At 42.2% G+C, this 22,955-nt stretch overlaps 3 protein-coding genes across 4 annotated transcripts; 1 reads left to right on the top strand and 2 right to left on the bottom strand.

The window, feature by feature from the left end:
* Positions 1-3,128: 3,128 nt before the first annotated feature.
* Positions 3,129-9,324, bottom strand: LOC129766668 (uncharacterized protein K02A2.6-like). The gene is made up of 4 exons (XM_055767255.1): positions 9,308-9,324; positions 6,545-7,044; positions 3,207-6,492; positions 3,129-3,144 (listed from the first exon to the last, which is right to left on the bottom strand). Exons 1-4 carry the CDS (start codon positions 9,322-9,324, stop codon positions 3,129-3,131), a joined length of 3,819 nt encoding a protein of 1,272 aa, XP_055623230.1.
* A 15-nt stretch (positions 9,325-9,339) lies between these two features.
* LOC129770670 (uncharacterized) lies at positions 9,340-10,379 on the bottom strand. 2 transcript variants are annotated; one of them, XM_055773634.1, is made up of 3 exons: positions 10,124-10,379; positions 9,815-10,063; positions 9,340-9,495 (listed from the first exon to the last, which is right to left on the bottom strand). In XM_055773634.1, the coding sequence occupies exons 1-3, from the start codon at positions 10,244-10,246 to the stop codon at positions 9,472-9,474; spliced, it is 396 nt and encodes a 131-aa protein (XP_055629609.1). In that variant the 5' UTR covers positions 10,247-10,379; the 3' UTR covers positions 9,340-9,471. The 2 variants fall into 2 exon arrangements, with proteins under 2 accessions (XP_055629609.1, XP_055629608.1); XM_055773633.1 differs by lacking the exon at positions 9,340-9,495 and having other exon boundaries at positions 9,609-10,063.
* An 8,777-nt stretch (positions 10,380-19,156) lies between these two features.
* On the top strand, positions 19,157-19,952 carry LOC129769608 (uncharacterized). Its single transcript, XM_055771985.1, has 3 exons — positions 19,157-19,210; positions 19,280-19,457; positions 19,531-19,952. The coding sequence occupies exons 1-3, from the start codon at positions 19,172-19,174 to the stop codon at positions 19,653-19,655; spliced, it is 342 nt and encodes a 113-aa protein (XP_055627960.1). The 5' UTR covers positions 19,157-19,171; the 3' UTR covers positions 19,656-19,952.
* Positions 19,953-22,955: the final 3,003 nt, after the last annotated feature.

The raw sequence follows: 22,955 nt of genomic DNA, 5'->3' as shown, positions 1-22,955 counted from the left end.
CATCTCCAACTGTGGCTACGATCGATGTAACTTCTCTATCTCCTCCCTTTGCTGGCCGCGTTCGGGCATGATCCAGAGCCGTCTAACGGTCGTTCGGTGCCTGCTGCCATTGGGAAATTGGGTGGGGCCCAGGCAAGTACATACCCCATATCTCGATCCAATGAACGCAGAAGTTGATCCACTTAACCTTCCAGAAACTCACTTTCCGGATGATTCAGATATCAGCTCTATCTCCGAAGAACCGGCCACCAGCGATGGTTTCCGTGTTCTGCTACTACAATGGAACATTCGAAGCATACGGAATAACGTGGATGAGCTACTCATTCTAGTAAGGAATCAACTACCTGTCGTGCTCTGCCTCCAGGAATCCATGACCATTTACTTTGGATCCTAGCTCGAAAACTGGTATGAGTTTTTCGTCTACTCTTCCGGATCATTCCGAAATCGTCAGGGTCTAGCTGTTCTTGTAGTCCTTTGCTGTGTTCCACATTCACAGATTCATCTGGACACCAATATCCCGGCTGTGGCTGTAGAGATTCGGTCACCTATTAAATTGACAATCGTCTGCGTATACAACAACACACACAGTGCTCTGCGCATTTCGGAAGCACTGATGGGTATTTCCGAACAGATTTCTGAACGATCTATGTTTGCCGGTGATTTCAATGGCAGACATTTTTCCTGGGACAACCTTGGATTTGAATTTGCGTCGAGCTTCAATATCCCTCTACCACAAGTGGCATATTGTGGAAACATTTCAATCGCCTAACAGGAAGACGAGATGATAGAATCCCTAAGATTGATCTACATGGTGTTCTTGTTGAAGATCCGTCATCTATCGTGTTAGAACTTGGAAAGCATTTTTCCTTAAATTCGAGTTCTCGCAGCTATCCGCTGGATTTCTGGAAAGAGGAAATTTCCCAAAAAACATCCACTAGTTCGTTACTCCACCAAGTAACCCCACAATGGATGTTGATTTCAACATGGAGGATTCGCTCTGAAAAAAAGCAAAGGAAAGTCCGCCGGCCCGGATGAAATCACATATCAAATGTTGCGTCGTTTACCATTCATAACCAAAGAAGTTCTTCTACACGGGTATAACACTAGCTGGTAGCGAGGAGAATACCCAGCAGAATGGCGTGAGTTAATTATAATCCCCATATTAAAGAGTGGCAGATTGTCAAGTGATATCAACTATCGACCGCCTCGCTGACCTCGTGTGTGGGTAAGGTATTTGAAAGAATGATGAACCACAGAGTGATTCAACACTTAGAAAGTACAGCTCGACTCGCCAACGAACAACATGCCTTTCGCCCAGGCAGGGGAACTACAACTTATTTCAACGAGCTTAAGGAATCTATCGAAGAGATCATTGAGAGAAACGAACATATGGATATCGCTATCCTTGATATCGTAAAAACTTACGACCGAGCATGGAGGCCGCTTATCTTAGACCAGGGGTGGCATTGCGCATTTCGAAACGAGTAACTCGTTTCGAGAAAATTCGAACTCAAATCGAAATGGTTTTAGTATTATGTATATTTTTCAAGTTCATATTTTCGGTGTACTAGATTTAGAGCAAAATTTGTCTCGTAAAAAAATGTAAAATTTTTGGTTTCCTAAACAAAGCTGGTCAAAGGCATGTCAAAATGGTCGAAACGAATAAAAATCACTCGTTTCGAAATGCGCAATGTCACCCCAGGTCTGTAAAGCCGGCTTAGGTCTCAAAGTTTTTCGGTTTGGTCGACAAAATCTCGATACTAGCACATTTAGAGTATCTGTAGGTGGAAAAACCTCTCCACCAACGATTCAAGAGAATGGAGTACCACAAGGCGGGGTCTTTTCACCCACTCTTTCCCTGTTGGCTGTCAATCCCGCTTTCGATATTCCGTTATCCCGCTGTGTCCTCAGTGGCTACGCAGATGATTTTAAAATTTCGTGTTCAAGCAAGTATACGGCAGTTGCCCGTAAGCACCGGCAACGTAACATCGAGATGTTAGACAAGTGAGCGACATCGGTTGGTTTCACAATCAATTCTTCTAAAAGCACGATGATACATATCTGCAACAAAAAACGCCATCGTTTCAACCGAATACCGAAGGTTAAATTACGAGACTCTGTGATCCAGAAGGTTAGCTCCATAAGAATTCTAGGTGCTTGGATAAATCGTCGAAGGACAGCAAAAACGCATGTTGCAAAGACACGAAACGACTTGCGACTACGGCTCAACATTATCAAAGCGATCCGATGGTGGGTTTTGTACCGCGGGACCCTGGACTTGCACTGGGACAATATCACGACAGGGTTAATGAAACGCGCACGGTACAATAAATAAAAACAAACTTTATTCACGACATGACTAAACGATACATTTCACTATGGACGATAAACAATGACTCTGTCCACAACAATAACAATGTAAACAACAACAAGTGACAACCACATTAAAAACACATATATGCGCATCTCCAGCATCGCTCAGTGACAGTCATGCTGTCGCACGCGAGCCCTGCGGTCTGAGCTGCGTCGGATGAATAACGTATCCGAGCGCGGCAAAATAGGGTTGTCCACAACATCTCCCCTCTTAATAGAGGTGGTACGGATCAAACCTTACTGGCGGTCTTCGTAGTGGTGAAGAGCGCCTAGGGATGTCTACAGCTAGTTCTACTTCGACAGCGGACTCGAACTCTGTCGATGTTGGCGTTGTTGTTGTTGATGATGACGATGCTGATGACGGGACGAACGCCGAGACCTCATGACGTGGCGTAGACGTTGCAAGAGTCGGCCCGGAACCTACCATGGTTCTCTCAGCACTGGAGACAGGCTCTGGTGAAGATAGACCTGGTGATTGGCTTGGGAGATCCCAGGCATCCAGCAAAATGTCCAGCGGCAGCGAATGTTGGTTTAAGGTGGCATGTACAGTGGGTTGCTTCGGTATCGCGCCAGCAGCAAGGCGACTCCGAAGTTGGTTGATATGCGAGCGTAGCATTCGGCGATCTTCGACCCACACGTTGTACATAACGTCTCCGATCTTCTCGACGACACCAGGAGCCCACTTCCAACCGGTATGACCATGTAGTTTGGCGTACACGGTCTCGTTTCGGTTGAAGGACCTCGGTTGCTTGCGGTCATCGTCGGTTGGCACTGGGACACGTACCGGTGGTGGACGCAGAAGCTCGAGACACGTTCGGATTTTGCGACCAAACATGATCTCAGATGGCGACTTCTGATCCGGCAGAGCACGACTGGGCGTGCTTCGGTACGTCAGCAAGAAGACATCCAGTGCTTCTTCAATGGATCCTCTCCCCTCTCGGATTTTCTTGACGGCTCGCTTGAAGGTATCCACGAATCGTTCCGCCTGGCCATTTGATTGTGGATGAAACGGTGCTGTCGTGAGGTGCTCGATGCCATTGGAAGCGCAGAAATCGGCAAATTCGGCGCTGGTAAACTGGGTACCGTTGTCACTGACCAAGGTTACGGGCATACCCAGCCGCGCGAACAACGCACGCAAGATGCTGATGGTCGCAGCAGAGGTGATGCGGGTCGTTCGGATGATCTCGGGCCACTTAGAGAACGAATCGATAGCGAGCAGGTAGTAGTCGCCTTCGATTGGACCGGCGAAGTCGACGTGGACGCGTTGCCACGGAGCGGTCAATTTGGGCCACGACACCGGTGGAGAGTGAGGAGGTGATCGAGCTACAGACGCACACTGCTGGCATGCCTTGACGAAGCTGACGATGTCAGCATCCAACGTAGGCCAGTACACGTAGCTCCTAGCGATGGCTTTCATTCGCTGCATGCCCGGATGGCCACGGTTCAGCTGTTCGAGGCACCGTTTCCGATGCAGCGACGGAATGACGAGTCGTTCGGCAAACAAAATACACCCATCCACCACAGAGAGCGATTCCTGCCTTGATTGGAACCGGCGAAGTTCTGACCCATCGAGTGTTGACTGGGGCCAGCCGTTCTGAACGTAGCGGTGGACTTGACGGAGCAGCGGATCTGCTTGGGTGCTTTGCGCAACGACTATGAAATTGAGAGGCAACACTTTAACCGTATTAGTTACTACTGACCTAATATCCTCTTCCAGATTGAGACTCGCGATGACGTAGTCCTCTTCAGGCTTGATGTGCTGGTCGATCAACCGGGAGAGCAGGTCTGCGTTGCCGAACTTCTCAGTGGACACGTACTCGATCTCAAAGTCGTAGAGCAGCAAGTTGAGGGCGAGGCGTTGCAGGCGGTTCGCAGTGTACACTGGAATTCCCTTCTTAGAGTCGAAGATACGAAGCAGCGGGCGATGATCGGTTTGCAAACGGAAGTGCCGTCCGAAGAGCATTTTGTGGAACTTCGTGACGGCGAAGATGATGGCCAGACCTTCGCGATCGGGCTGACTGTAGGCCTGTTCTGCCTTCGTGAGCGCCCTGGATGCATGTTGGACCACCTTGATGGTTCCATCTGGGAACCTATGGCTAATGGTAGCCCCAAGTCCAACGGATGAAGCGTCAGCAGAAACGATGATTTCCCCCTTCGGATCGTAGTGTGTGAGGAGAAGATCCGACGAGTGAATCTGCTTGAACCGGTCGAACGCTTTCTGGCACTCCGGACTCCAGCTGAACTTCGTCTCCACCTTGAGGAGATTGTCGAGCGGGTAGCGTAGCATGCGCATGTTGGGGACGAACTTGCCGTAGTAGTTGATGGCCCCCAAAAACGATCGCACACCGGACACATCGGCTGGAGGCGGCAGCTTGGTGATCGCCTCGATTTTCGCCGGATCTGGTCGCAACCCGCGACTGTCGACGATGTGCCCCAAGTATCGGATTTGCTGCTTGCGAAACAAATACTTGTCAACACGAATCGTGAATCCGAAATCTTGGATTCGCTTCAGGACACCCCGTAGATTGAGGTCGTGCTCCTCTTCAGTTTCTCCGCCGACGATGACGTCATCGAGGTAGCCAGAAGTGCCCTTCAGTCCGGCTAACATTGTGTCGATGAGCTGCTGAAATGCGCCAGGCGTGATCTTCAAACCCGGCGGCAGGCGGTTGTAGAGGTAGAGACCACGATGCGTATTGATCGTCAGCAAACTACGGTACTGCTCGTCAACTTCCACCTGTAAGAAGGCGTCGGACAAATCTATCTGGCTGAAGATCTTACACTTAGCCAGCTTGGCGAAGATGTCATCCGGAAGTGGAAGTGGATACTGCTGTGATTGGAGAGCTGCATTCAGACCCGTTGAGTAGTCTCCGCAAATCCTGATGGAGCCATTGGACTTGCGGACTACGTCGATCGGAGCGGCCCACTCCGAATAATCGACCGGGGTGATGATGTCCAATTTCTCTAACCGGTCGAGCTCGCGATCAACGGTATCATACATAGCGTAAGCTACCGGACGCTTCGGACAGAAGACGGGTCGAACGTTTTCTTTCAACTCCAACTTCAATTTTGTTCTGGTGCACATGCCGAGCTTCTCGCTGAAGACCTCTGGAAAAGACGACTTGAGTGCACCTGTCGACACTGGCGTTCCAGACACGTGGCAGCAGAAGGTGTCCATAGGGACGGCCCAAAGGTTGAAACTGTCGACCAAATCGGATCCGAGTAACAGCAGCTGCTTCTCGGTTACACGGATGAGCTCACGTCGTGTACTGCTTCCGATGGTGACGTCGCACTCGAACTCCCCATCGAGCGATAGTATGCTGCCAGATGCCGTCTTCGCCTTCACCGTTGCTGACGATAACGCAGGACTGCCAATGCTCCGCCAAATCTCCCTGCTAATGACGGTGATGTCTGAGGCGGTATCGAGTTGCAGGCGAATTTTTGTTCCAGAAAAGCCCACGGAGACATATCTGCGTCGTTGCTGCACACTGCACACATCGACTACCACCACCTTGGCGGACACTGGTTGCTTCCTGCGCCTCCTTCCAGTTTTTCGGGGTTTGGCACTGGCACAGTACCCCTCACGATGCCCGAACTGGCCACATTCGGAACACTTGTGGCTCTTGTATCTACAGTCCCGAACGTAGTGGAATCCACCGCAAAACCAACATGGCGAATTTGGTTTCCTGTCGGTGTCACTGGAAGGATGTTTCGGTGACTCACGGTCACGCTTTTCGTACCGCTTCCCACCAAATTTTCTTATCGCTTGTACTTGGTCGTACGTGGACGGAGATTCGATCATGGCGCTGTCGTGCTTCAGGTTGTACAGCCGCTGGCACTCCTCCGAAAGATGCTCCAACGTCACGTCATTTCTCTCTTCTATTTTCGTGAGGAGGCGGGTGCGAATCTCGACGTCGTTCTCCGATTTTAAACCACACACGTAGACCAAGCACTTGAATTGCTCCTCCGAGAGCTTACCCCGCTCAAACTCCACGCAAGCCTTGTTTACGCGGCAAGCGAATGCCACATGGTCCTCTGCAGGATTTTTCGCTATCTGCAGGCATCGGTAGCGACGGCTGATCACCGATTCTTTTGCTCCGAACAGGCTCTTGAGCTTGGCCACTGTTTCCAGGAAGCTAAAATTTTTCGGAAGTTTAGGCAGAATGTAACTCACCCAGCTTTCGCAAAAGAAGACGAACTTTTGCTTCACCGTCCAATCTAGCAGCATCCTTCTCGAAGGGATCGTCGTATCTCGAGTACCAAGCCGCAAACGTCACGTTGGAGTCGGCCTCGAACCGGAATTCCTTGATGTTGCCGGCCGAAGAGTCAAGGATCTGTTCCGGATTCGGTGGTACCTGCACGTTGATTGACGATGCGATCGTACGGAGAAAGCGTTCATGCTTCTCATCACTTTGCTGCTGCTGTTGAATCAGTTGGGTCATCATCTCTCGGTGCTGCTTCTGCATCATTTGCAAAATTTGCACGAACACATCGCTACCGACCTGTGCTTGCTGTTGCTGGGCGGCAGAGACGGGAATAAACTGCTGCTGATAGTGGTCCGCCGACACGGGGATAATCGGCTGGTTTTGTTGCCGTTGATTGTTTATCACACCCGTGGGGTCAACACTATTCTGCCCGTCGTCGTTGCTCGCAATCGCACTTTCACTCCACTTTCTTTTCTTACGCGCGGGGGGCGAAATGTTCAGTGTGTTTTTCCGACGGTGAAAAACAACACACACTCGCGATTACTCGTCGCCACTTTTGTACCGCGGGACCCTGGACTTGCACTGGGACAATATCACGACAGGGTTAATGAAACGCGCACGGTACAATAAATAAAAACAAACTTTATTCACGACATGACTAAACGATACATTTCACTATGGACGATAAACAATGACTCTGTCCACAACAATAACAATGTAAACAACAACAAGTGACAACCACATTAAAAACACATATATGCGCATCTCCAGCATCGCTTAGTGACAGTCATGCTGTCGCACGCGAGCCCTGCGGTCTGTGCTGCGTCGGATGAATAACGTATCCGAGCGCGGCAAAATAGGGTTGTCCACAACAGTGGGAATACAAGGAACCCTACTGAATATGGGGAATGCTACTATAACCTCGAAATTTCTCTATGGAATCAAACTATTCAACCCTACGGACCTTCAGGGCCTACGACCAGTTTACAACTGCTTTTTACGTGTGTCATCTGGTGCAATCAGATCATCTCCTATTCTTTCTCTCTACACCGAATGTGGAGTTCGTGATTTCACCTCAGTAGTATGTCGCACTCTGGTTCACCGTGCTTGTCGCACTCTCGAGCGTTCAAACAAAACTTCATCCAGAATGTTCGAAGTTTCAACGTTTTTTCAGAACTAATCTCCGAACAGCTTCCTTCCCCTATCAAGGTCCTTAGAGTTCTATCCAGACCATGGAATGTTTCCCCGGTGCGAGTAGATTGAACTATCAACAGTCTTTACAAAACGGGTCGGGCAAAAGAAATCGCTCGCATGAGCTACTTGGAACTTACAGTAGCCACAAACTGATGTTCACTGACAGTTCAGCAGCAGATTATCGTATTGGATTTGGAGTCGCGGGAGTCGAACCCCCTGTTTGTCGTCACACACAGCACAGCACAGGCAGCGGCCTTATCATGCAGAATTAGCAGAGCAGATGGTCCTACGGCAATTTTTTCGTCTTCAGCCAGTGCACTTCTTGCAAGTGGCAAACAGCAAACACCCGTTCATTCAAGCAACGGTAACTCACGCTATGAATAAGGCGATCACACTTGTTTGGGTTCCCAGTTATGTCGGCATTAATGGAAATGAACACGCAGACTGACTGGCTAACGTTGGGAGATATACATGGATATGAGACACCAGCATTCCTTCCGAAGATATCTTCAGAAATGTTGATTATCAGCTAGAGCATCATCAGCAGATCATCTGGAACCAGACAAATACAAAACTTCGGGAAGTAAAACACTATCAAACGCTGGAAGAACAGAACCGACAGAGTGGAACAACGAGTTCTTACTCGTTGTAGAATAGGACACACAAAATTAACGCATTGGTACTTGTTCGATCAAACTGAATAGTCAGTTGGTATCACCTTCGGAGTTCAGCTGACTATTAAACACATGCTGGCCGAATGTAGAGCCTACGAAGAACAACGACAACAATTTCGTCAATCTCATTCTCTGCACGACATTCTATCTCAAGAACCGATAATGAAACAAAACTTATAAAATTTTTGAAGATCACTGGGTTACTTAATCAGCTTTAGATGTTATAGCGTGGCAAAAGCCTTAAGCCTCTTAAAATCTAATGAATAAAATCAACGGAACACGAAACTTAATTCCGGAAACGTGAAATCCAATTTATGTGGATGTCACTGCTTCATCCATCATTTCCGGAGATGGTTAATCAAACCTTCTTTGGAGGAACATAAACTATTTTCTCGATTGGTCCATGACTGCGCAGTTTGCGCCCAATCTAAACACATCCCAGTATCCATTATTCGTCGAAGGCCACCTAAACCTGAACCATGGTGGAATGAGCAGAGTGCCAAGCTTTATGTTGAAAAATCGAATGCACTTAAAGCTTTTCTAAAATATTGAGTCATCGTCAATTTTAAAACTTTCCTAAAACTTGAGACTAAGTTTGAAGACTTTATAAAAGGGTGTTCGATTGTACTAGTGCAGAAAATTGTAACAAATCGGCTCTAGAGTATAAATTAAATTAGTTTATTACAAATTAATTAATTTATTCATTCTACAACAAAAGATGTTAAAAAATATTAAATCTAAATCGTGACTTGGTCATCTCTTGTTTTTTTTAAACGGGAAATGCCTTGGTTTGATCTATCACCTATGAAAAATGGAAAAAATTACTACAAATTTGTTTTTTTTTATTCTGGAAAAAGAACTCACGTCATAACTTGTGTCATCTACTCATAGCTAGCTCATTTCTCAGTGTTGTAGTCAAGAAGAGTCCCCTCGAAAGCTCATATGTATTTGATGCAATGTAAGAATGAATAAATATTAATAAAATCTTCATCGGAAAACAAAAGAAGAACAATCAAATAATTGAAAAATCAGTAGTGTATTGATAAAAGAAGCTGAAATAAGAAAAAAACAACTATGAAACTCAGCAACACAAAGTAACATAACAAAATCCAACAGAATACGGAATACAATAACGGTATACATAAGGTAAATCTAAATACTACTAAAAAACATCCAAATACTAAAGGAAAAAATTAAACATCAAAATATATCAAACAAAACACAACTTGAAATAATAACAAAAATTGAAGATAACACACAAAAACACTCCCAATTATGTTTATGATAGAAAATTTAAACAAAGAGCGACTGCGCCACTTCTCCTGCAACAACCAGCAGCATTTTCAAACAACAATACTTAAATAGTCTTACCCCTTTTGCTGCTGTTTTTAGCCGTTGATTCTCCTGCCGCAATCTGGAGTTTTCCACTCTCATTTTTTGAAGCTCCCATTCAGCCTTCAGCTTCCGAAAATATACCTCGTCGATCTCGGAAATGTTTATCGGCTCCCAGTCGTACGGGTCGTCTCCAGTATCCTCTATGTCTTCATAGAACAACGGCGGAAAATTTTCGTCCTCAATCAAGCTCTCTTCAGGATCTATCTCGTTCGCGGTTGGAATAGTCTGTAAGAAAATAAGATTTCATTTTAACACTGCTACACACTCTTACACGATTTTACTCACCTTGCTTGGAAAACGAACTTTCCCTCCCGATTCCGCTTTACCTCCAATTGCTTGGGTGGCCCGATAGCCTCTCGGAACCCTCAAGCCGGTCGGAATTCGGGATGTAACGCTCGTTCGGTCCATCTTGGTGCTGAGTGAAATTTCTTCTTGCTTCTCTCTTGCAATTTCAAACAGCAGTGACAAGTATTGTTGTGTGCACCTACCAAGTAGACTGCTTGGATCGAAATCAGAGTGGGAGAATGGAAACCGGCCTACTTTTGTACCATTTTGACATATGCAAATTGCAATGTATTATATGATTTGTTGAAATTTCTATGAAGATCGAATATCTACTAGTGATTAAATTTGGAAAATTATTCGATGTTATGCTGGAATAATATTGAAATATCAGTAAATTACGTCGCGTGTAGACTTGTTATTAAACGCTTCGTATATTTGTGTACTTAACAAGCGATTCCAGTTGCGCGGTTGATTTGGGTGAAAAAATATTCTGAATATAAAAGATAGTGATTAAGTACTGTGGATAATGCGAAAATTAGATTCAGAATTAATATTCAATTTTCGTCCGGTTCATCCTGGAGCACTGCTGGATAGACAATATGTTTTTCAAATTCAAATAGACTAAGAAGCATCTGTTGGGATCATTGGGATGTGACAACAGGAAATGATGCGAGACAGATTACATACGACAAAAAACATGCGAAAAAGATCGTGAGGCAGCTGGAACCGTTGCCCAACGAGGACTAATGCTGAAAAATTTCTCTATTGAAAGAAAAATTTTAACGCTTTCGCGTGAGTTCTGTTACAATACTAAAAAATTTATTCAAAAGTTTCACAATATATACATGGTTCCTTAAACTAAGATTGACGAGGAACATCTCCTCTCTCTCTCTTGAAAACCGATAACATATCGGTTTCGTTTAGATCATCTACCTTCCTTGTCCCTTCTTCTAGCGTATGGTAACGTGCAGTCTGAGACGGCTGCACTACCCTAAGAAAATACCTTAAGTTTATAGCACCTCGTCGGTGCGCCTATCTTATTCTTGGATTTCCCCTTTCCATCCTTCGCTCTAAATAACATCCTTTTATTTTATTACACCCTGCTGGTGTATCTGGCTGAGCGCAGCTAGGGATGGAAAAGGGTAATAAAAATGCATCCTAAATGATGCATGCATTAAATTGTTTACCGGACGCTATTTAAATATTCGTCCATTCTGAATTTATGACCGGCAATAATTTCGAACTACAAGCGTTTTCTAGCCTAACAAAACACTTGAGCTCTTACATCTTTTAATTGCCTTACATTGGTCCTTTCTAAACGTTTCTATACCTCGCTTGGAGGTCTTTTCTAAATATAATCTCAAATATTGCTTATCTTATGGATCTGTAACTCGATCCGCGATAAGCCTCAGCTGTCCGTAACATTCCGGACTCCGTAAATCTACTACATAGATTTACTCAATTATAGACAACTATCACGGTTTAAAATAATAGGAATATTTCTTGATTCTTCCTGAACTCTATTTAGCCGTATCATGTCTAATAACGAAGGCGGATCATCATTTCTTCTATTATTTTGTCTATTACTTCTTCTCTTTAATTTTATGTATACGTAAATTCCTACTATTATAATCATTGAAATAACAGTTATGGTACCTCCAAATGTATATACGTGTTTCTTTTTTATAAAATCGTCTTCAGGTATTACTGTATCCTTTATATCTACCTTTTCATATGGATTTCTACTCGAGATAGTTGTATTCAAATTTTCATTTATGTTTGGTTTTTCTAGTACATATGGTAGTTTCTGAATAGGTTTAAAAAATATTCTAGCTTCCCCGTTATGTCCAGATATTTGGGCATAACGAATAGTTTTTTCTGTTAGGATCTTACAATCTGGGAACAGTTCTATGATCGCGTTCTTATAAGGCGGTGACATGGCTACATTATTACAATGGATTATTATCTTGCTAGGGTCGCTCGTTGTGTACAATATAGAGTTGATCTTATTCAATTTTGTTAACATGGTGTATGGTTCTTCCATCATCTTTGTTGAGCATTTTTGTTTTATCGTTTCATGAAGTAATGCTCCAGCTATGCAATCTGGAACTCTGGTTAATTCTGGCTGATTTACCACATAATGACTTTCATTAAGCTTTATTAAATTTCCATCTGGGTAAAAAAATTCATGTTTATTATTAATTGCTATTACATGGTGATCTATTTTTATAACACTTCCATTTTCAGGAATAGGGATTACATTGAATACTTCGAAGTTTTCCTTATTAATAATTACATTTTCCATTATTATATTTACTGTTCCATTTTCAATTTTAATGTTGTATTTAACTGCAAGTGGGTCTCTAAGGATTGAGTATCCTTCTGGTAATTGCTTCTTTATATTTTGAATTGCCTTTTGCATTTCATTTTCGGCTAAAGGGTGAGTCTTAATTATCCTGTATTTTCGAGTTATGCCATCAATCAATTGCAAAGCTAACGTTGTGGTCTCAAAACATTTTCTTGCGAATATATTAGTTCTTTCTTCGGAATACTTTCCCTTCAAAGATAACATTCCTTCATTTAGTCTACGAATTCTTACGCTTAATTCATCTCCCATATTTTTGCTTCTTTGATTCAATAGTCTCATGGTTTGTGAGATATCATGAAGTTTTTGCTCTTCGTGAATACGCAAAGACTGTACTTCGTCTTCCACATCATTACTCCCAAATAACAGGTCTTTCAAAAACCCAAGTATTCCACGACTCCTTTTTGATCGTGATAAAAAATTTATTTCTTGTTTTGCATTGTTACATTGTCGTTCTATCGACATTACAAGTTCTGTCAAAGCGCTGTCTTGAGTTACATTCCCCATGAACTTCAAGGTTCTTTCTAAGTTCGAATGAATAGAGTCTAGCATAGAAATATCGTCGTTAGGAATTAAGTTGGATACAATATTTGTCCTCCAAATTCCTCGCTTTACTATACATGACCCAACATGATCAAACATTAAACCCCCTTCCTCAATAGGCTGGATGTTGACGGCATTTGTCAAATTTACCAGTACTAGAATTGCCATTGCGGTTACGATAGCCTTTTGTATCGTGCCGGTATATGGTCTTATTTTACCTATGACTTTCTTTTTTGTTTGTGGCTTCGGTTTCAATTTTGACGCCAGCTCTTTTACATGCTCGATGTTAACCGTTTTTCTTACTCCCCATTCTTGAGGATTTCGCGGTCCCTTAATTTCCTCTTTACTCCCTGGGGCACTTTTAATTACTCCAACAAAGTTAAGAGGTGGTGAGGAAATAGTGGTATCTTTTGAGCTCTCGATTTCATTGTTCTTACTTACATCTAATACTGCTAATTTTACAGCTGGTCTAGTAATTTCACCTTTAATTGTTTCCACGGTAGCGGATCTAACTTGCCCATCCATATTAGTTGTTGTTCTTATCACCTTGCCCTTATGCCATTTACCTTTCTTTTCTTCATCGGCAAAAACCACGATATCCCCTACCTTTATAGGTTTAGTCTTCTCCAACCATTTATTTCTTTTAGTTAGGGTTGGGAGGTATTCTTTTATCCACCGATTCCAATATCCCTTAACAATTGATTGCGCTCTTTTCCAGTGTTGACGAGTTGCTTCTGTTCTATTTTCTTCCGGGATTTGTCCCAATAGCTCATTACTGTTGGATATAAAATTTCTGATATTGAAGTGCCCATATTTGTGAATGGTAATAACTTCGTTCACAATTTTTGAGGCATTTTCTAAATCGTCGAAACTATCTAGGTAGTCATCCACGTAATGGTTGTTTTGAATGGCCTCTACTGCCTGAAGATGACTTTCTCTGAATTTCTCAGCATTTGTGTTTTTAACAAACTGTGCGCATGCGGGCGAGCAGGTAGCTCCAAAGGTCATCACTTGCATCACATACACGTCGGGATCTTCGTCAAAGTTTTCCCTAAATAAAAACCTTTGGGCATTTTGATCTTCCTTTCTTATTTTAACTTGATGAAACATTTCTTTGATGTCTCCAGTTATCGCAAATTTTCCTTCTCTAAATCGTATTAACACTCCAAATAGCGACGTCGTTGCATCCGGGCCTTGTAATAAATTCGTGTTTAGGGACTCTCCCTTAACCTTAGCAGCGGCATCAAAAACAAGCCGTGGCTTTATGGGCTGTTTATTTAGGTTCACAACTGTAAAGTGCGGTAAGTAAAATATTTTTGGATCACGTTGCTGCTGTTCTGTGGGAGTGAGTTTTCTAGCGTATCCCTTGGTTTCATATTCCTTTATTTTCTCAACATACCATTTACGTAGACATTGATTTTTACGCATTTTTGATTCTTGACCACGTAGTCTGTTCATGGCTGATTGATAGCTATGCGGAAATTGTACATCCTCCTGTTTCCAAAGCAGCCCAATTTCATAACTTCCTTCTTCATATTTCAAAGTGGAATTCATGATATCAATCGATCTTTTTTCATCGTTAGACATCAAGGTTTTTACAGGTACTTTTATCCCGAAATCTTCTAGGCTAAAATAATTTTCCATCATTTTATTGAAATAATCTGATGAATCAATTTCGTCGTTCATCAGCACGTGTCCTTTCAATTTTTTATGTTCGTTAGTTTGCCCGAACAAAACCCATCCGAGTTTAGTGTTCTGTGCGACTGGTTCATTAAATTTACCTGATCGCGTCTCCCTACCGCTTATCAAAAACGAATGCGGTAAACCTAACAGTATTTTTGGCATAGCATTTTCATATCCTTCGAGAGTTATATCTTCTAAGTGATTGTATTCTCGTCGTAATTCATGAATATTCATTGACTGTGAGGGAAGAGATAATTCCGACACAGTCCTCAAATTATGTATGTTATAACGTTGATTATTGCATCCTTGTATACTTAGGGAAATTTCTTCACTATCTAGTTCTTGCTGAGTTTCGCCATTAGTCCAAACCAGCGTTAAGGGGTTGTTGCGCCCTTGTGTTCCAAGTTTATTTTTAATATCAGCGTGAATCAAACTTACTGATGACCCAGGGTCTAAAAATGCGAAAGTTTTAATTTCCTTTTTTCCGCAGCCCAATGTAACTGGAAGGATTTGATACAGTATTTTGTTCTCTTTATTTACATGACAATTAACGCTTTCTGTATTATTAAGGTTAGCATCTCTCTGAGTTGCTCTATGCAGTAATGCGTGGTGTCTAAGTTTGCATCCATCGATTCCACAAGGCTTTGCGATCCTGCAATCTTTTGCCATGTGGTTTGTATAATTACAACATGCTAAACATAGCCTGTGTTTAAAAATAAAATCACTCCTTTGTTGAACGTTCATATTTTTAAAAATTGAACATTCTGATGTCTTATGCTCGTTTCGGCATGCGAAACACTTTGGTAGGCGCTTCGGCCTATATTTTTGTTCCTTTACAGCATGTGTATTCAAATATCCGCTCTTATGAGGTTTTTCTTTCCTCTCCGACTGTAGCATCGTGGCCAACTCTTCTTGAGGTTTTAACCAATTATAAAGGTCCTCTAGCGTCGGTATAAATGGATCAATTATATCTCTTGTTTTCTTTGTATCAGCTACAAACTTGATCCATTGATGATGCAAGTCGTTTGGAAGTTTTAAAACTAAATCACGAATCAATCTAGGATCATTGAGATATTCATCGTGTTTTAGTATTTTTATATTTGTCACGAAACAATCAAGCGATGTTACAAAATCAATCATTGTTTGGGGTGATCCAAAATGTGGATTCCTCGCATTTAGCATTTCCTTCAATAAATTCGAATAAATGGTTTCGGGATTTCCGAACCGTAGATTTAGTTTTTCCATTATTTTTGGAACATTAGCTTTATCGATTAAAAGAGCGCTCACTAATTTCAGCGCGTCTCCTTTGAGATATTTCTGTAAACGATTTATATTTTCTAAATCGGAAAAGTTTCCTTGAAGGGTAGTTTCTTCGAACGTTATTTTAAATCTAGGCCATATCTTATATGACCCATCAAAATAGGGGAGGTCTAAGAGAGATTGCCGGTGTAACAGTCTATTTGAATCAGGGGTTTCTTCTCTACCCTCGTTCTTAATTTTAAGAGTTTCTACTAGAGCCCGCATAGATTCTCTATGGATATTCATCATCTCTTCTATTGGTGTTGGTTGTGTTTTTTGAAGTCTTAACAATTCGTTCTCTATGGTCTTGCATTTGGGGCATATCCATCTTTCTGTTTGTTTAGGTTTTTTATTTAGGCCTGCGCATGTCAAATGGAACCATCGGTCACATTCATCGCACGCGACTAAATCGTCCCTAGAATCAGGCTCATTGCACAAGCGGCAATTGCCATTCTTATTCCTAATGAATTGATAAGACATGACTAAACTAAAATGGAAAAATCACACCTTTTTTGTTGATCCGGTCCTATCTCCGTCTTTCCGTGTTGGTGCTTGGGCGATTCTCTCCTTGTCCTGGGAGGCCTTCTGGCTCGGATGTTGTTGTCACCTCTGGTGGTGCTACTGCTGGTGCTGCTGCGTCTACTGCTGCTTAAGGTTTTTGCTGGTTAATTCACTTATATTTGTCTCCGTTTGAAAGGAACACTTTTGGCATCCACTGCCGGTTTCTTAATCAATTCACAATGTTTATTTCGGTTGAAAGAAACACTTTTGGCATCCACTGCCGATTGAAGAGTTCGCAAATTATCTTTGAAAAATACTTTTTATTCGCGATTAACACTGTTGGCATCCACTGCCGATAAATTTTCGCGAATTATCACTTCTCGCATCCACTGCTGAGAAGAGTTCACTTTTGGCATCCACTGCTATTTGAAGAGTTCGCGAATTAACTTTGAAAAAGACTTTTTATTCGCGATTAACACTGTTGGCATCCACTGCCGATAAATTTTCGCGAATTATCACTTCTCGCATCCACTGCCGAGAAGAGTTTCACTTTTGGCATCCACTGCTATTTGAAGAGTTCGCGAATTAACTTTGAAAAAGACTTTTTATTCGCGATTAACACTGTTGGCATCCACTGCCGATAAATTTTCGCGAATTATCACTTCTCGCATCCACTGCCGAGAAGAGTTTCACTTTTGGCATCCACTGCTATTTGAAGAGTTCGCGAATTAACTTTGAAAAAGACTTTTTATTCGCGATTAACACTGTTGGCATCCACTGCCGATAAATTTTCGCGAATTATCACTTCTCGCATCCACTGCCGAGAAGAGTTTCACTTTTGGCATCCACTGCTATTTGAAGAGTTCGCGAATTAACTTTGAAAAAGACTTTTTATTCGCGATTAACACTGTTGGCATCCACTGCCGATAAATTTTCGCGAATTATCACTTCTCGCATCCACTGCCGAGAAGAGTTTCACTTTTGGCATCCACTGCTATTTGAAGAGTTCGCGAATTAACTTTGAAAAAGACTTTTTATTCGCGATTAACACTGTTGGCATCCACTGCCGATAAATTTTCGCGAATTATCACTTCTCGCATCCACTGCCGAGAAGAGTTCGCGAGTTTCACTTTTTTCCACTTTGGAAATCTTCACTGCTCCTCTCTGGAGCCACCATGAAAAATTTCTCTATTGAAAGAAAAATTTTAACGCTTTCGCGTGAGTTCTGTTACAATACTAAAAAATTTATTCAAAAGTTTCACAATATATACATGGTTCCTTAAACTAAGATTGACGAGGAACATCTCCTCTCTCTCTCTTGAAAACCGATAACATATCGGTTTCGTTTAGATCATCTACCTTCCTTGTCCCTTCTTCTAGCGTATGGTAACGTGCAGTCTGAGACGGCTGCACTACCCTAAGAAAATACCTTAAGTTTATAGCACCTCGTCGGTGCGCCTATCTTATTCTTGGATTTCCCCTTTCCATCCTTCGCTCTAAATAACATCCTTTTATTTTATTACACCCTGCTGGTGTATCTGGCTGAGCGCAGCTAGGGATGGAAAAGGGTAATAAAAATGCATCCTAAATGATGCATGCATTAAATTGTTTACCGGACGCTATTTAAATATTCGTCCATTCTGAATTTATGACCGGCAATAATTTCGAACTACAAGCGTTTTCTAGCCTAACAAAACACTTGAGCTCTTACATCTTTTAATTGCCTTACATTGGTCCTTTCTAAACGTTTCTATACCTCGCTTGGAGGTCTTTTCTAAATATAATCTCAAATATTGCTTATCTTATGGATCTGTAACTCGATCCGCGATAAGCCTCAGCTGTCCGTAACAAATGCCCAGGAAGGTTCTCATGTGTATTCAAGTGGAACTGGAAAAGTATGACTTATTAAGGGTTACCACACATAAAATTTGAATCATTGCTGTCAATCGCTGGAACCCAGTTATTGATTAAAAACGGCCAATATTCACCGACAGGACAGAACGGAACACAAAAAATGCATTCCCAGACAATCTTTGAGAGCGTTTAAGAGAGCAACCATGGATAACGGCTATTACTACAGGATAACTTCGATATAACGTACATTTTACTTTCAAAATTGTGCGTTGTATCGAATTGTACGCTATATCGAAGCATAATAAAGAACTCAGAAACGTAGCTTATATTACTTTGTTGTGTTGCTATTGGAGTAAGGTTAATGAATAGATTCAACTAGAAGATGAAGGCAACCTTTCTCATGATGTTTCCCTTCGTACTGTTGATTGAAATTTGATTCATTTAGAATTCGGAATCACAAAACAATTGTACTTCGGGATTGATTAAAAGTAAAAATCAAGCTTTAGTATCAAAATACAGATAATTTATTGTTCTTTCAGAAAAACAATATTCAAAAAATTATTCCTTTGGACTTTGAAAATGTGTACGTTATATCGAGGTAAAATGTACGTTATAACGAGGGTACGTTATATCGAAGTTTCCCTGTACCATCCTCCTTTTTTTGGGCTTTGGAACATGCTATTATTAATTCCGTCATTCGCAGGCGAAGTCTGATTATATACAACGTAAAACGTAAACAACGATTCTTCGCAGCGGGAGAAAAACAATGGCTACTAACTTGCGATATCCTAACCTAATATCCTATGCTACTAAGGAGACTAGAGCTTCCCTATTCCTCACTTGTCTGAGATACGTTTCAATGTGCTAAGATGCAATTCTTCCAATAATCCATTGTTTATTATCTATTGCAGGTACTTCCAGTGTTCGTTCAATATCTACCACTACGTGAAGACTTCGAGGAAAACATGGCCGTTTTCCGTAGCTTGGATGTGATATATCGACAAGGAAACGATAACCTCATACCGCTGTTGGGTCGCGTTCTAGTTGTAGGATTACATGTTTTGTACAAGAAGCAACACAACAATGATGGTAATTGTCCCGAGTACAGTTATCAAATTTCTCCTACCACCTTAAACATACGTATTTAAACCCTCTCTATCAGAGTGTCGCGATCTAATCTTCAACTTCGTGAAACAAATCAGTAAGGACTTTCCGGAACGTTTCGCCGAGGTGGTAGGTAGCGATGCCGAGATTGCCAACTTCGTCCAGACGCTTCCGCTTCAGTAGAAGTCGGCCCGGGTGCATTTAATGCGCAAACTGTTCGTATCGTATATCGATCCCTATCTGCAAACATGCGTGCGTCGTGTCGAGAAGCAAAGCGATCAGAATAAATCGCTCAACGGCGCCACAACACGACTTGTATTCGAGGATCACAACTGAATGAGCGATAGAAATAGATGTTCCATTGTAAGGGCCAAAACGGGTAAACTGATATAGGGGGAAAGCCGGACTCTCATTTCTCGGCAGATATATTTTACTCAACTCTAGATAGGTTTCTAGATCTTCGCAACAGAAACGGAATATTACTCGCTGTTAGTGATCCCCGATAATCGTTCGATTAATCGATTAATCGAATACTTCCTACAGAAATCGAATATTAATCGAACGAATACTGCGCAACCAATAATCGAAGCGAACGAATAATTTACGTCGATTAATCGATCCAAACCCAGAGAAAAAAAAACGTACGGTCGCTGCAGTTTTATCCCGAAAATCAATCATTATCTTTGACGATCCCCTAACTGGTCAACGAAGCTCAATGCCGTCAACGCGAATTGAGCTTCGTTTACGAGTCTAAGGGAGCGTGAACGATAATAATTGATTTTCAGGCGGGATGAACACTTTTTGACGTAGGACTACGTCTAACCGGAAGATATAGGGGGTGAAATGGAAATCTAGGCACTGAACAAGTAGGAAAAAATGCAAGATGGAAGATGGAACGCTTATAACTCGAGCATTTCTCAATAGATCGCAAAGGTTTTTGCATCGATTGATAGGAAATATATCTACGCATCTATCATAACGAATAACATTTCATTTTTCTTGAGATAAATAATTGAATAATTGTAAAATATCAAGCATTGTCAAAATGCACTATGTGCCCATTTTTGATTGGTCCATTTTGTGCTCCTCAAATCGTACCGACCAAAACGGGCAACCAGAGCAGCAGCGAAATAGAATGAAGCACGATTGGAAAGAAAAAAGAAAAAAATTAACGAAACATTGGTCGCAGTCTCACACATGCGTAATTCTCTAGCCAGCCAGTCTGCTTAAAAATCCCCGCTCCGCTGCCGTAACGATCATTCTCATTCAAACCGTACACCACATCGGTTCGCATCACAACACATCAACAAACCAACCCAAGCAGCCATGTCTGGACATGGTAAAGGAGGAAAAGTGAAGGGAAAGGCAAAATCCGGCTCGAACCGTGTTGATCTGGAGTTCCCCGCAAGGGTAGCTAGGCCGAGCGCGTTAGTACCAGTGCACCAGTCCACCTAGCCGGCGTTATATAGTTTCGGCCGTCGAAGTGATCGAGTTAGCTGGCAAAGCTGCTCGCAACGATAAGAAAACCCACATTCGGTTCGGTGGACATCAAGACAACAACAGTTGCGGCGGGTGGCGAGTGGCAAACGCAATCGCAAAACGGCATCAGGTAGCAGAAGAAAAAAGTTTGTTCTTTATACAAACTGCTTTGGTGGCAAATCCAGAACAAGGCGGCATCGAGGGCGCTCGAAATGGTTTTTTTCAAAACCACGAGTACAAAGTTTTCTAAATTGGAACCATTCCATAAAACAAGGCGCTTTTCAGGGCCATTAAACCTTCCAAAAAAGAGTTTAGGAAATACAGTTCAATGCTTTCTAAAACAATATCCAAAATAATAATAAAACACAAATTGATTTTTTCATAATTTGTTTGCCAGAATATGATGAGTATGTGAATTTGGAAGTTGTTCTGAGCTTATTGATTTTCACCGATTCTTAAATTGCTTCTAGATTGAAAGTACAGTAATTTACACTTATCTCGACATTTAGCTAATTGGACGGACCTGTATTGCGACATATTTAGTTGGACATTTTTGTAAACATAGAGTTCGGGGTCCAAATTATGAAATTATGAATTATGAGTGGTGGTAATGCGACGTGCCATTGAATGTAATTTACTGTAAAATATGTCACAAGCTGGATGGGAAGAAATTTTCCAACTGTGAAAGCTGTGGCGAGTGGCAAATGCAATCGCTAAACAGAAAGGTTTAGCCGAACAAGATGGGGATATCGAGTGATAACAAAACAATAAACTCTTTAGATTGAAGATAATTTTGTGATCCTGAAAAGGACCCTTTTTAGCCTGCATGTGAATCCAACGAGCGAACAAGTCGTAATGAATGTATTTTTTGCCATCGCTCCCTTTTAACGCTCATTCGTTCGTCTCGTTGGACTCGCCCCTCTGGCTGAGTCTGCCGATTTGTCTCTATCCTGTGAGTGTGTACCGCTAGAGTATAAAACACGCGGACCCCAAAAAAATATCTTATTTTCTTTCAAACCGTAAACCCGTGTGGTTGTACGGCATCTACATCGTGGACGTAACAAAGGAGGACAAGTTAAGGGAAAGGCAAAGTCTCACTCGAACCGTGCAGGTCTCCAGTTCCCTGTTGGTCGCATTCACTGATTGCTCCGCAAGGGTAACTAGGCCAAACGGATTGGTGCCGGAGCACCAGTATACCTAACAGCGATTATAGAGTTCCGGCCGTCGGAGTGCTCGAGTTGGCTTGCAAAGCTGCTCACGACAATCAGAAAACCCGCATCAAGAACAGAGCAGCTTCGGTTCGGCGCTCATCAAGGCAACAATTAGTTTCAGTGAGTGGCAAAGTGTTTCTCCGGCACGTTGCATTAAATGTAATTTACTGAACAACATGTCACAAGCTGGATGGGAAGAAATTTTTCAACTGTGAAAGCTGTGGCGAGTGACAAACGCAATAGCTAAACAGGAAGGTTTAACCGAACAAGATGGGAATATCGAGTGATAACAAAAACACAACACCAAAGGTTCTTTTCAGAACCATCAACATATTCATAAAGAGTAAACAGTAAATCCATTTTTCAGGTAGATAGGTAGGTATTCACGTAGGAGAAGAAAATAAAACAATATATTTAAAATATATATTTAACAAAAGCTGTCCCTTTTGTATAGTCCTACGTCACTCCGGTTATGTCCCCGACATTACCCACCCGTCTTTTTGATTCCAGATGGCTTTCTAGTAAATGAGAAATATTATTCTAACGAATTATTTCTCTCAGTGTAACGATTAATCGATTATTTGAGGCGATTAATCGTATCGAATAACAAACTACTGAAAAGTATTCGATTAGCTGATGAACGATTAATTTAAAAAATCGGGGATCACTACTCGCTGTTCAGATGCTTTACTATTACTTTTATTCCTAAAATCAGTTACAGATACTAGAATATTAACATTGACACGTTGAAGTTTATTAATCCTCTCTGAATTTAGTTTATTGTTATTGCATA

The sequence above is a fragment of the Toxorhynchites rutilus genome, chromosome 2 (genome assembly GCF_029784135.1).
Source record: "Toxorhynchites rutilus septentrionalis strain SRP chromosome 2, ASM2978413v1, whole genome shotgun sequence".
NCBI classification, from domain to species: domain Eukaryota; kingdom Metazoa; phylum Arthropoda; class Insecta; order Diptera; family Culicidae; genus Toxorhynchites; species Toxorhynchites rutilus.
This window is presented reverse-complemented; position numbering and strand designations above follow the sequence as displayed.

Coding starts and splice junctions, on each gene's coding strand:
- LOC129766668 (XM_055767255.1), bottom strand. Junction 6,493..6,544: donor TCTTCTTTTGCGAAAGCTGG/GTGAGTTACATT, acceptor TCCTGGAAACAG/TGGCCAAGCTCAAGAGCCTG.
- LOC129770670 (XM_055773633.1), bottom strand. CDS start 10,246: ATGGACCGAACGAGCGTTACATCCCGAATTCCGACCGGCTTGAGGGTT. Junction 10,064..10,123: donor AAGTTCGTTTTCCAAGCAAG/GTGAGTAAAATC, acceptor ATTTTCTTACAG/ACTATTCCAACCGCGAACGA.
- LOC129769608 (XM_055771985.1), top strand. CDS start 19,172: ATGCTACTAAGGAGACTAGAGCTTCCCTATTCCTCACTT. Junction 19,211..19,279: donor AGCTTCCCTATTCCTCACTT/GTCTGAGATACG, acceptor TATCTATTGCAG/GTACTTCCAGTGTTCGTTCA. Junction 19,458..19,530: donor GAAGCAACACAACAATGATG/GTAATTGTCCCG, acceptor CCTCTCTATCAG/AGTGTCGCGATCTAATCTTC.